The sequence below is a fragment of the Mesoplodon mirus genome (genome assembly GCF_964341445.2).
Source record: "Mesoplodon mirus genome assembly, chromosome: 3".
NCBI lineage: Eukaryota > Metazoa > Chordata > Mammalia > Artiodactyla > Ziphiidae > Mesoplodon > Mesoplodon mirus.
This window is the reverse complement of record NC_138978.1, coordinates 2314131-2327550: the sequence shown is the minus strand read 5'-3', so window position 1 is coordinate 2327550 and position 13420 is coordinate 2314131. Positions and strand designations below refer to the sequence as shown.

At 48.3% G+C, this 13420-nt stretch overlaps 1 protein-coding gene across 3 annotated transcripts in view; it reads left to right on the top strand.

The window, feature by feature from the left end:
• The first annotated feature begins 121 nt into the window (after nt 1–121).
• The window catches only part of CEP104 (centrosomal protein 104), a 53344-nt gene continuing 40045 nt past the window's right edge, over nt 122–13420 (top strand). For all 3 annotated transcript variants that reach the window (XM_082612513.1, XM_082612512.1, XM_082612514.1), the window contains exons 1-2: nt 122–203; nt 3671–3797. In XM_082612513.1, the coding sequence (XP_082468639.1) occupies nt 3685–3797 (113 nt within the window). In that variant the 5' untranslated portion in view covers nt 122–203; nt 3671–3684. The remainder of the gene's footprint in view (nt 204–3670; nt 3798–13420) is intronic.

The window sequence follows — 13420 nt, the reverse complement described above, 5'->3', positions numbered from 1 at the left end:
CAGGCCTGGTTGTCATGAGAGCGGCGGCAGCGGCCCGGGCGAGAGGCGCTAGCCGCCGGGGTTGCTCCTCGGCTGCCACCACCGCTGCGGCTTGGGGGTGCCGGCCGGCCCGGGTCGGCGGAGGAGGCGCCTCCTGAGTTCCGCCGAGGCGCGGCGCTGCCGAGGGCCGGCGGAGAGCCCGGGTCGTGCTGACGTCCTGACAGGTACACGATCGGGCCGGGGGCGTCGGGGCCTCCGGGGGCGTCGGGGCCTCCGTGGGCGCGGCCCGCGCGCTGCGTCACCGCCCCGGGCGGCCGGCGGCGCCAGCACTTGGTCCCCGCGTTTGGCGGCGGTGCGGGCTCAGCGACCCCGACTCGGTGCTGAGCTGGCTCTTCAACCTCGTCTGTTTCGGGGATTCTCAGGGGCACTTTCGAGTCTTGAGGTTGCTTGACCAAAAAACCATTTCAGCGTGTAACATTTAGGTTTTCCTAAGAAGGAAACTGGATACAAGTCTGTCTCCTAGTCTTGTAGCAAGATGTTCAGAAGTTGGTAAAGTGTTTCGATTTAACGGAGAGATTCACTATCCCGATGCATAGTGAAAAGCAGACTTCGTAGGAGGAACCGTCGAGTTACCTTCTCCCCACGGTCCCAGCTCGTCCCGCGGCGCGGGGGAGAGTGATCGCTGCTGGGGAAGATGCAACCGGCGCTCGTTTTGAGGCGAGGACCGCTATGCACCGGGGCCCCGCACTCAACAGAGCGTTGGTTCTCCCCAAAATGTTAGTGTGATTTTTATAGAGCCCAATACTAGTGTCCTTAGTGACACCCCAAGTATCTTGGGGAAGACTTGAAGGTTTACGCAAAGGGGACCCTAGGGTACAAGGCGGAAGGACGTGGCCATAAAGGAATCCTGTTCGAATTCCCAAACCGAGGTAATAGCGTTGCCTCTGCGGTTCCCAGGCACTTCTCCTGTCTGGTTCCTAAATGCCAGGACTGTGTTTTGGATTTATTGAGGCAACACAGTATAGTGGACACGTCCTTTATTCGGATTTAAAGGGCCCCATTTCTAACTCTTATGGCCATAACCGAGGGTGTTGGTCAAGACCAGGCTCTGGAACCTGACCAGCTTTAGAACAAACCTGGCCTGTGTGGCTTCATAGCCGGATGACCCTGGGCCAGGCCTCTCTGTGCCTCAGTTTCCTCGTCTCTACAGCTGGGGTGTCAGAGTTGTGATGAGGGTATAAACATGTATGCATCTGCACACAAAAGTATGGTGTAAGGGAGTAGGTCAGTACACAGGTCAGCAAGATGAATAAACAGTATTTCAGATCTCTGGGATATCAGGATACCCGATCACACTCAGCTGAAAATATTTCATAGGTACCTACTGTTTTCAAGGTGGGATAGAAGGTAATGCCCTGCTCTTAAAGATGATGGAAGGACACAGGGATCTAACTCTGAGCTTTAGTAAGTTTGGAAGGACTTTAGAATCCATGACAGAAAGCGGGGGTTAGAACAGCAGGTTGGGCTTGAGGAGGGTTCTTCCGGTGGGGGCGGTACTCCACATGGGGAAACCTGGCCGTCGTTTTCTAGAGGACACAGTGGGATCCAGAAGAGGTGACGTATTCAGTCACTGTTCCAAAGGTGGGACCAGTGAGACTTGGCCCTGAGGGAGAGGGGACGGGGGAGGGGGAGGTATGGAGGCCAAGGGGAGAGTCAGTCCAGGCTGTGAGCCCGGGCACGTGGGAGGAGCCACAGGCTGGGCGAGGCCAGTCCACGTCTGGCATGGGAGCTGGCACACAGGCCAGGCTGTGCAGTTGCCGTGGGTTAAATCACACTTGTCCATTTTTTGTGCCTGCATTTTATTACTTTCTGGGTTAGTTTGGTTTTCTCTCCTGTGATATCCTGCAGTGAGCTTTGTATAAAAAATAACTGGGATCTTTAATAGTGGTTTCTCTTTCTATTTTAAATGCTTTTGTTCGTATGTTCCAAGAAACATTAGCAAGTGCCAGCCAAGAATTAATTTATTGACGTGGTCCTCTGCAGGTTCTCAGTAAAAGTCAAAGGAAGATCTAGGTCATGTATCAAGCATGTTAAAACAAACACATTTCATGTGGGATATGCTTGTGTGTCACCTCCTCCAGAAAATCTCCATTAATAGTATGTCCTACCCCAGAGAACTTTCTGGAGCAGTCTTTATCCTCTGTGTTAGTGAGGACGCTTGGTTGCATACTTCACTCAAATTGGCCGACTGAAGAGCATCGACAGGCTTAGTCACTGGAGAGTAACCGGAAGTCCCTGAGTTGCTCGGGCTTTAAGTCCTGAGGCTCACAGGGTGTCTCTGCCTCTCTCAGCACTGCTTCCCCGTGTCAGCTCCACTCCCTGCCTGGATCCCCCCGCTGGTGGCCTCCAGCAGCCGCCCCCCACCCCCTGCAGACACTATGCTATGGCCACAGCTTCCTCAGGGTCCTGGGATTGAGTGGCTTCCGTCCAGTTTGGGTCCTGTTCTCATGTCTCCATCCCTGAGCCCGTTCCTGAGGAGGGATGTGGAACTCATGGACCACCCAAGCCTGGGCAACGTGCCCCCTCAGGCGGGGATCTGTGGGGGGCAGGATGGGCGTCAGCCCCGCAGTTCCGGGTGTGGGGAGGACAGAAGCGCCGAGGGAGGCTGGGGTTGAGGTGCTGTTTTCAAAGGAGTGGGCAACACTGGGCGTCCCTACAGCCACCCTCAGAACCATGGTAGGTAGCTATGAGCCGAGCCAGGTTTGCTAAAACATCATGACAGGAAAATCATGCGGCCGGTATTGACGCACCTGCCCAGAGTCAGCCACTCTGGAGGCTCGGGGGCGGGGGACACCTGTGTGCTTGAGGCGCCGTCCGTGGTCCTGCTCTCCCTGCAGATCAGCATTTTCATTTAGCGATGATTATGCTGTTGATTAAACTGCCCCCTTTCCCCTTATTTTTGTATAACTCATTAACACACTGGTTTATTAGTTCCTTAATAATTTGAAAATCTTTATATTCATATCGTAGCAAAAGACCTTGTTTTTGCCATAACAAAGTAACACGAACTGGATGACTTAAAACCACAAAAATTTATCCCAGAGGCTAGAAGTCCAAAATCAAGGTGCACTTGTGCAGGGCCACGCCTCCTCTAAAGGCTCCTTCCTGGCCTCTTCCAGCTTCTGCTGCCTCCAGGCAGCACTCAGCGTTCCTTGGCTTGTAGATGCAGTGCTCCAGCTGCTTGGCCATGTCACTTGGCTTTTCCCTGTCTCTGTGTGTGTCCCTGTCTCTTTTCTGATAAGGACACAAGTCATGTTGGAGCAGGACCCATCCTATTCCTGTATGACCTCATCTTAACTTGCTTACGTCCCCACTGTTTCCAAACGAGGTCACGTCACTGGCACCAGGAGTTAGGACTCAGCATAGCTTTGGGGGGACACAGTTCAACCCACAACGCTGGTCAGACTTTTTGGCATATATTTGGGAAAAGTCAAGGTAACTTGAATGACCCCTTATGTGGTATTAGAGGCAGCTTAGAAATTGTGTAATGAGAACTAGACTCTTTCAAAGTGATGGGACAGTCCTGACTAGGTTGGGAATTACTTTGTGTATTAACAAGGCAGGAAATAACACTTTCAATGTTACGATGTACTAAGTCCCCTAAAGCAGTCTTTCCTGCTCTCATACACAGCCCCAGCGTGCAGAATGCCCCACAAGATTGGATTCGTAGTTGTCAGCTCATCTGGACACGAAGACGGCTTCAGTGCCCGGGAACTAATGATCCATGCACCGACTGTCAGCGGGTGGAGGTCACCGAGGTGGGCCAGACGGGGGGGCCAAGGGCGGTGGGTCCTCAAGGGCGCATGGGTTCTCTCCGTCTCAGCTGCTAGTCTTATTACGGCTCAGACGGCAGAACCACACGAGGGTCGGGTTGTGCTGCAGACTCACCCATCTAGTTACGCGCCGGACTTTTTTCCTTCTGTTTTTAAAGAAAATTTGTTGAACCTTTTCCCCTATGACATTAACCCACATTCACTTAAGAAGCGTGCAAATACGGAAGAGAGGAAGGAGAACTGCCCCTCCCCCAATTCCCTGATTGAGGGCCAGTCCCGCATTCGCTGTGCTTTGGGTGGTAAGGATTTTGCATCTCACTGCTTTCCTGTAACATAGGACTTTAACCAAGAAAGTCTCTTTCAGATTCATCTGGAATATTTGTACACCTTTAAAAGTCTTCATTACTTGAGTGATGTAATACCAGTGAGTATTTTTCTGAAACATTTAAGTCTTTTCCTGAGAAGCCTTTTTTCTTCCCCAAAGGTGGGGCGGTTAGTTGTTGAGCTGCCCCAGGGCCTGATCAGGCTTCCCCGACTTAGTCAGTGTCGGCCGCCTGAGGCCACTCACCTGGTCCCGTCACCTCCTCGGGGAAATCTCACTCCTCATGACTTGTTTTCCAGGTGTGAGTAGAAGGCTTACTATTTGCTCCTGTTCATGAACATGTAAATCTGTATGACATTTACATTCAGTCATATACTGTGACTTAATTTATTCAGATGATATATTGCTAAAAAGTTGAATGTAAATCCCATTTAAAATTCAAATATATTTTCCTTTTGGAGTTTCTGAGGGAACCCAGCAAACAAGACTCCATTCTCAATGAACTGAGAAATGAAACAAAAGAGTTGAGCAGATGGGGACAGATAGCCTCTTTAAGGCTGATGAAGCTGATATTGAACAAGGGCTTTATCTGGGCACAGGTACTCATCCCAGGACTGGGCCAGCCAGGGCAGCCTCACCAGGTCCAACGGGGCTGGAGGAACACCTCCATCAGGCAGCCTCAGTCACATCCCGCTCCCCGCCAGACTCACAAATCAGTCCAGTCCTGCCTCTCCCCAAGCCCAGGGGCCTGGAGTGAGCTTTGGCCACGGTTTTATGCAAATACACTTGCATTCCCCCACACACACACCTGCATTTCCCTTCAGCAGAGGTCCTTTCTACTAAATGCACTTATTCAGTATTTATGCATGAATTAAAGGTACTTAAATATACAGACAGGGCTGCTTTTTTGTAATATTTATAAAAGTAATACTAATATGATTCTTTCACGTCTTGACATGGTATTTCTTCTAAGGCATGACCTATACTTGTTTTAGTAGTAAACTTTCAGACTGCTTCAAAGGAAAGGGTATATGTGCCTTGATCTCCATTCAGACTCGTGCTGGGTTGGGCCCAGGGGTCTCCTGACTTCAACAGTGTTCTCTGAGGTAAAGCACATCATAGGAAGGCAAAGGAAAGTAACCTCAAACCAAGTCTCCCAAAGAGAGGACAGGGTGCTCTGTTAGCCCAGGTCAAAGAGGGAGTGCTCAGGCACTGATAGATATAGCTCCAGTGGGAGGTGGTCCTGGGGGTCTTTACAAGGGTGCAAGGGAAGTTTCTCCAGTGCCTTCTATGACCTAGGAATTCATAGAGCCTGAAATCTTCAGGGCATGAGACACACTTCACCAAGAAAACACAAAGTTTACACCAATGATCAGAGCCTCTGGGCATGAATTTTTTATTGTCAAATAATAGTCATTCGAAAAGAAATCTAGGGAATTCCCCGGTGGTCTAGTGGTTAGCACTCAGTGCTCTTACTGCTACGGGCCCGAGTTCGATCTCTGGTCGGGGAACTAAGATCTTGCAAAACGCACGGCATGGCCAAAAAAAGAAAGAAATTTAGAGCTGTCAGTTTATCTTGAAGAGATACATACCTTTTTAGGTAATAATCGACGTTAAAAATAAAATAGCCAGTTCTTTTACCTACAAAATGAGCTTATTACAGAATGGCAGAGGAATTGCAATTCGGGACATGCAAGCTATGGTGAAACCATAGGCAAGTCTGGGGAACAAAGGAGAGAGAGAAACCTTACTTTACCTTGCTTTATAGAGAAAAGGAGGAAGTTGGGAGGGGCTGCTTTGAGTGAAAGTCCATTGGAGGAAAGCAAGGGTTCAGGGTGGTGGCAGTGTCTCATTGGCTGGGCTGTTGCTGGACAAGGAGAAAATCTTCCTTCTCCTGCTGGGGCAGTAACGTCAGCTTCTTCTTGCCCAGGAGTGAAGGAAGATACGTGCCTGAGTGCTCCCCCTTCAGGGCTCCCCTTCTCCATCTTAATTGAGGTTTCCTTTTATTAGTTGTCATATTTCCCTCTTTTGAACAAGAACTTTCTCCAAAAGTATCACTGATCAAGAGTCAGGTTTTCCGCATTTAGTGGTTTTTGTCCTTCAGTGTCAGGAAGGACCTTTCCTATTTGTCACATCCAAAGTCGGAGGGGAAGTACATAGCAGTAGGAAACCATTTAAGGCCATGTTTGAGTAACAGGGAAGGTTAGAAGGGAAGACTCTCAAGCATTCCTGTCTAAAGTGTACGTCTTGTCAAGGTTGTGCACATTGGAGATCTCAAAGCATTGAGCCAACATCACACTGTCGCGTACATCATTTCTACAAAGGTTTAACATGTAACAGGTACAAAGGTTAAAAATAATTATGCAAAACAAAGTTTAAAGTAACATGACAGTTCCAAATTTTATGATAGTTCTGACCCATGACCCTAGGCCTGAAGGTAGCCAGCTGAACAAATCCAAGGACCATGGAATATATCACGTGAAAATTTTTTGCAACCAGTGCACTTGCTCCCTGATTTTGTGTAATTGGATTTCTACCTCTCCCGAGACATTTATCCATGTGCAATAGATGGTATTTGCTATTGTTCCAACACCTCCTTGCTCAGCAAATAGGTAACTGGGGGCTATGCACTTATCTAAAACTACTCTAGCTAATAAGTTAAGTGAACGATGTTGGGCCGCTACTCCTTCGGCTGTGGCATTGGCCAGCTCTTCTAATGTTAGGAAGAGGTTTCTAATCATGTGTTCATTGGCACCTACTCTGATGGGGGGAGAAGGGCGGCTCTCCCTACAGAGGCAAACCTGGGGTCATATACGCCTGCTGGAAGTTCCCATGTAAGGCAGCTAAGGAGGTTTAACGCAATAGACCAATGGGAGGTTTCTGAGCTGTTATGAAGAGAAAGTAGAACAGTGAATACAGCAAAGCACACTGTTCTTTTACCCTCCAGCTGTCAAGATGATGAGCTGCCCAAGCTGGGGGCCATTACCAAGGCTTCCACGTATAGAAGAGTAACCGGGAGGGACTCGTAGGACCCCCTCATCAGTAGTAGCATTTATGGGCTCATTTGTCCATATCAAGGACTTGGCGTCATTCAACCAAGACTCACGTATGATGTTATCACATACTAAAAGTCTTCCTAGGGCTTCCCTGGTGGCGCGGTGGTTGAGAGTCCGCCTGCTGAGGCAGGGGACATGGGTTCGTGCCCCGGTCTGGGAAGATCCCACGTGCCGCAGAGCGGCTGGGCCCGTGAGCCATGGCCGCTGAGCCTGCGCGTCCGGAGCCTGTGCTCCGCAACGGGAGAGGCCATAGCAGTGAGAGGCCCGCGTACTGCAAAAAAAAAAAAAAAAAAAAAAGTCTTCCTAAATATATGGGCATGACAGCCAGCTTACAAACGGTCTGACTCAAATTGACTGCTCCAGTGTCTTCTGTATATATATTCAAGAGAGCTTAAATTAAGCCAGGGAACAAGGGCATGTGGATTTAGTAGTCTCACCTTATACAAGGGACCTGCGGAACAGTTTAGGTACAGAGTGGCATTTGGGATTCCAGAGCAGTTACTTATAGTGTGAGTAGATGTCACTGCTGTCATAGACAGATCAAGGTTTCTGGCAACAAATCCAACAATCAGAGAGGTTTCCCTCTTTTGCCCTAGATCAGGAAATGTGCATAAAAGCAATGTCTGTCCAAGGTAGAGAGGGAGAAAATAAGGTAAGAAGCAATAGTGAGAAAAGGGTATATGGGCCTGGTCCATCTTGGGAAGGCTGTCTCATCAGATGCTGTCTGCTTCAATTTCTGGAAATCTTTGCTTTCAAGTTGCCAGTTGGTGTGCAGGTCCACTCAGGGCTTGGTGCTTTCTTTAGAGGTGACATGAATCCAGGAGTCCGCTCCTTGGAACTTAGCAGCACAAGGGTTGGTTAGCAGTACCTGATAGGGGCCTTTCCAGTGAGGTCGAAGGGAATCCTTCTGGCGGTGTCCTTTCCAGTAGGTGAAATCTCCAGGTTGCATAGTGTGATACTTAAGGTCTTCATCTCCTGGGAGCATGCTGTGAAAACATTACTAAAGTGTGATGACTTTCAATGGAAACAGTAAGGCCCTTACAATATTGACGTATATCTCCGTTTATCAGCTGTGGATCAAAGGAGGCGGGAACCAGGTGCATTGGGCTTCCTGTGACTGTCTCAGAGGGTGAGCGTTTGTGAGTTCCCAAACGGGTGGATCTGAGATTTAGAAGGGCCAACAGTGATGCTTTTGGCCGAGGTATTTGGAGGGTCTCTACAAATTTCGCCAGTTGGGTCTTAATGACGTCATTAATGCGTTAGACTAGCCCTGAGGACTGAGGATGGTAAGACAGTGAAAGTGTAAAACCAGCCAGACAGCGCAGACCTGTCAAAGTGTCCGACCACTGGAGTTCAGGGGCGGGGGCCTTCCCCAGGTAGAGATGATCTTTGCTAACAGGATCTTAGCCATCGAAGAGGCAGTAGCCTGTCTACAAGGGAAAGCTTCAGTCCAGTGAGAAAACGTGCAACTCGTGACTAAGACATATTTATATCCCTGAGATGGGAGCAGCTGAATAAAATCCCTTTGCCAGGTCTTGAATGGCCCATTAGCAATTTAATGCAGTGCACACAGGTTTTCCTGGTTTGTGTTTTGGACAGATGGGACAAGCACGGTGGGCGCTTTTCACAGCTTTCTTCGTGTTTCTTCACCAATATTGGTTCATGAACTCTGTCATTTTGCCAGTAGACCAGTGGCTTAAGGCATGTGCAGTGGTCAGTAGTGGGAACTTTAGAATTTCTGGTAGGACCAGATTGTTGTTCGGCCCAAACCAAGAGTTCTCTCTTCTTATCAAGCCAACAGTTATTCAATTTCCAATATTGTTTTTCCTTTTCTGGGGCCAATTGTTGGGCATTTCTAGTCAGTGTTTCCAAATTATCATCTGGGGGATGTGGGGGATATCCCTCTGGACCATGACAGAGGGTTAGCCATTGGTTCCTTTGAGAGCAGCATTATTGGGCAGAACTCTCAGCAAGATGGTTTCCTTTAGCTTACAGGGACTCAAGTCTGGAATGCCCAGGGACCTTGCTAGTAGACAGAGCAGCTGGCAAAAGTATGGCATCTAATAAATTTTAGACATGAGAGCCATTTTAAATTTTATTCCCATCAGAGGTAAGTAAACCTTGCTGTTTTGATAACATCCCAAAGTCATGGGCTACCCCAAAGGCATACCGGCTGTGGGTATAAATGTTGGTGGTCTTGCCCTTGGCTAAAGTACAAGCCCTAGTGAGAGCATGTAATTCCACCTTTTGGGCTGAAGTAGCCAAAGGTATACTGCCTTGACGACTTCAAGAGGAGTTGCGACGGCAACCCCACATGGTGTTTCCCTTTCTCATCTTTTAGATAAGAACTATTAGTAAACCGTGAAAAATCTACATTGGTTAGAGGAATTTCCTGTGAACTATTGCAGGGAGTCAAAAGGTGATCTGTCAGTGTTAAGCAGCCTGGAAGAGTTTTGTCAGAGCAGGGGGGAGAGGAACAGTAGGGTTGAAGTTATTACACCAAGAAAGAGTTCTGTGAGGAACAGTTAACCAGAGGGTCTCACAGGAGTGTGATGCAAATTCAGGAGAGCTTCTACTGCATGGGGTACAAAGACGGTTAGAGGGAATCCCATGATTATTTTTTTGGTGGCCTTAACCAAAAGGACAGTGGCAGGAGTGGCTCTGAGACCAGGGGACCGTCCCCATGGCACAGGGTCCAGCTGTTGACTAGACTAGCCGATGGGTCGATGATGGTCCCTGTGTTTGGGATGAGTACTCCAAGGGCGTTCCCCTCCTCACGTACAAAGGGAAAGAAAGGAAGCTGACAATTAGGATGTCTAAGGGCAGGGGCCCTTATTAAGCTTTTCTTTAAGGCTCCAAAGGTTATGTCATCCTGATCGCCCCAAATAATAGGGTGCGGTTTGTTGTTTTTTATAAAACATGCAGGGGCTGGGCCATAAGAGAGAAATTTGGAATCTAGTTTTGACAATAGCCAGCTAGCCCAAAACACCTCATAATTGGGCTGAGTTTTAGATTTGGGGAAGTTGAGGGTACCATGAAGCCTACCTGTATCTCAAGGTAGCCTCATTCTAAGATCAGGTGCCCTAAATATTGAACCTGAGTTTGAGCAAACTGCAGTTTTTCCTTGGAGACTTTATGTCCCTTTAAGGCTAAAAGGTTTTAACAGGTGAATGCTGTCCTCCTGTGAAGTTTTGGAGGAGAGTAGAGCAGCAAACCATCCATATATTGTAATAAAGTAGGTATTGTCCAGATCAGCCTTTAAGGTTTGAAAAGTAAGAAGGACTTTCAGGGACTTCCCTGGCGGTCCAGAGGTTAAGACTCCTCCATGCTTCCACTGTAGGGGGCACGATTCAATTCCTGGTCAGGGAACTAAGATCCCACATGCTGCACAGCACGGCCAAAAGAATTTATTTTTAATAAATTTAAAAAAAAAAAGAAGAAGGACTTTCAGTAAAGCCCTTAAGCATTTCTGTCCAGGTGTACTGTTCTTTCCCAAATGAAAGCAAAAAGATGCAGAGTAGCTTTATCAACAGGAATGCTAGAGAATGCAGTGCATAGATCAATTACAATGAGATTCTGCTTTTAGTAGAAATGGATGCTAGTAGCATATGGGGGTTAGGAACGACAGGGTGCCAGGGATAATAGTGTCACCTATTCCGGTTTCCGAACACACCTCCATCCTCAGCCGCTGGGTTTTCTCACGGGCAAAGCAGGGTGTTACAGGGACTAGTACAAGGGATAATGAGGCTGCGGCTTTGAAATCTTCTGTTATAGGCTTGATGCCTTGAAGGACCTCTTTATTTAATTATAAGGTACTGATTAAGTCTGGGGAGAAGTTTTGAGGGATACGTTTGAATCTTAATAGGAGGAGCACTGGATTCTGTGTATTTCAGTTGGAGATTTTGCCCATAAGGAAAGTGGTAGCTGATCCATTGGTGACAAGTGACTAGTGAGTGTCCTTGAAGTCACCTCTGGTGCATCTGAGACAGAGCCAGTAAAGGTCTTCCTTGTGGTGCTCGGGCTTCTCACTGCGGCGGCTTCTCTTGTTGCGGAGCACGGGCTCTAGGCACGCAGGCTCAGTAGTTGTGGCTCCAGGCTCTAGAGCGCAGGCTCAGTAGTTGTGGCGCACAGGCTCAGTTCCTCCGCGGCATGTGGGATCTTCCCGGACCAGGGCTCGAACCCATGTCCCCTGCATTGGCAGGCAGATTCTTAACCACTGCACCACCAGGGAAGCCCCCCATCCTGGTCCTTTTAACTGAAAGAGAATCCCCATTCAGCCCGTTAATGAACACAGAGTTAAAATCAACCCAAGCAGATTCAACATCCAAAAGAAGACCAGAGTTTTCTTTAAACACAGTCTGAAGACAACTACAGTGGTCGTGAACAGGTCTTATAGGTTTTTGCATGCAAATCCTGAATTTTGTTCCAGTCATCATGCTTAGGAAAACCTTTTGAAACTCTTCAGTGAAAATTTCTAGCAAGTTCTTGGATTTCCTGCTAACAGTCAGGGTTTGTTTTTCCAACTCCCTTTCAGGATTTTCCCATCAGGCAAGTTTCATCCAATGTTGGGCCTGACCTTCACCAGCAAGCATGTGGACTAATTGATATAAATCTGAGAAGCCAGGTTGATAAGTTTGTAAGTGGATAAGTTCTTCAGCAAATCCATGGGGGTCCTCAGTTACTTTGGGAAAATCTTTGACTATAGCTAGAAGTTCAGCTTTAGTCCAGGCAACATAAGTAACTAGGGATTTAGCATCTAGACCCCTAGAAGGCTTAGCTTTAAAAGGGCGGGGCTTAATAAGTTCAGGGGAGGGGGAAACAGGGAGAGGTTTGGAGAAAAAGGGGAGTTCAGCAAGAGGGTTAGGAGTGGGTGGAGGGCACAGAGGAGGTGAGGATGGGCAGAAGGGGAAGGAAGGTGGCGCAGGGGCACAAGGGGGCGGGCCTCAGAAGCTGTTTTGTCTTCTTTCAGTTTGTTCTCCTCTGTTAGTCTAGGAATGGTATTTTGTAAAGAGGCAGTTTTAGAGTCCTGGATGTGTTTGGAAGCTCCAAGGTACCAATTAAAATAAGCATCCCATTCAGTCTGTTTAGTTTTAGAGCCGTGGCTTTCTAATTTGGTTCTGAGAGAAACAAGTTTGGAGAGGTTGAAAGTTCCCCATAATGGCCCTTGGTATTCTGAAGTATTGGGGGTTGTCAGTCTATTTAGTTTAAAATGTGCACGAGGAAGGACCATAGTTTTTAAACATAAAACCAGCCAGGGTCCCCGAAGGAGGGTGCCCTTAGAGCATTTAGGAGACTGGGGTCCCATTTCTTAGAGCTTTTCTCAAGAGCAAAAGAAAAATCCCGAAATAGCCTGATTCCAGTGGAATTTTACCAAAATTCTAGCACACTTCCAACAGGGGGAACAAATGAGTGAGTACTCACCTAAAGGACAAAGCCTCCCCAAAAAGAAAAAAAGCAGATCCCAAATGAAGTCAGAGCACTCGACCAGAAGGAGGGAGCTCGATCGGAGAGGAGGCTTCCTGGCCCAGAAGGAAGAGGACTCGCTGCCGGGAGGGGAGGGGAGCGGGGCACGGGGCACGGGTGGCTGTCACACGTGGGTCCAGGGTCCGTCTCCTCCAGAGCCCACTTCTGGACACCATGCGATGTCATCCTTAAAAATAAAATAGCCAGTTGTTTTTGCCAGCAAAATGAGCTTATTCCAGAATGGCAGAGGAATTGCAGTTTGGGACATGCAAACGGGTGAAAGCATAGGTGAGTCTGAGGACAAAGGAGAGAGAGAAACCTTATTTTACAGAGAAAAGGGGCAGTTGGGAGGGGCTGCTTTGAACCTAAGTCCATTGGAGGAAAGCCAGGGTTTGGGGTGGTCACAGCATCTCATTGGCTGGGCTGTTACTGGACCAGGAGAAAGTCTCCCTTCTGCTGCTGGGGCAGCCGAGTCTGCTGCTCCCTGCCCGGATGAAGGAAGTTCATGCCTGAGACCCTCCCTGCAGGGCCTCCAGCTCCATTTTAGATGAGTTCTCTTCACTGATTTGCACAGTGTATTGTTCCTTCTTTTAATCAGTTTGACGGATATTTTTGATTCATCTATAAACTCTCAATAAGCTACCTTTGAATAACTAAATCATAGTTCCCTGACCAGGGATCGAACCCAGGCCCTCAGCAGTGAAAGCGCCGAGTCCTAACCACTGGACCGCCAGGGAATTCCCATAGCCCTTTTTTTGAAGGGTTTT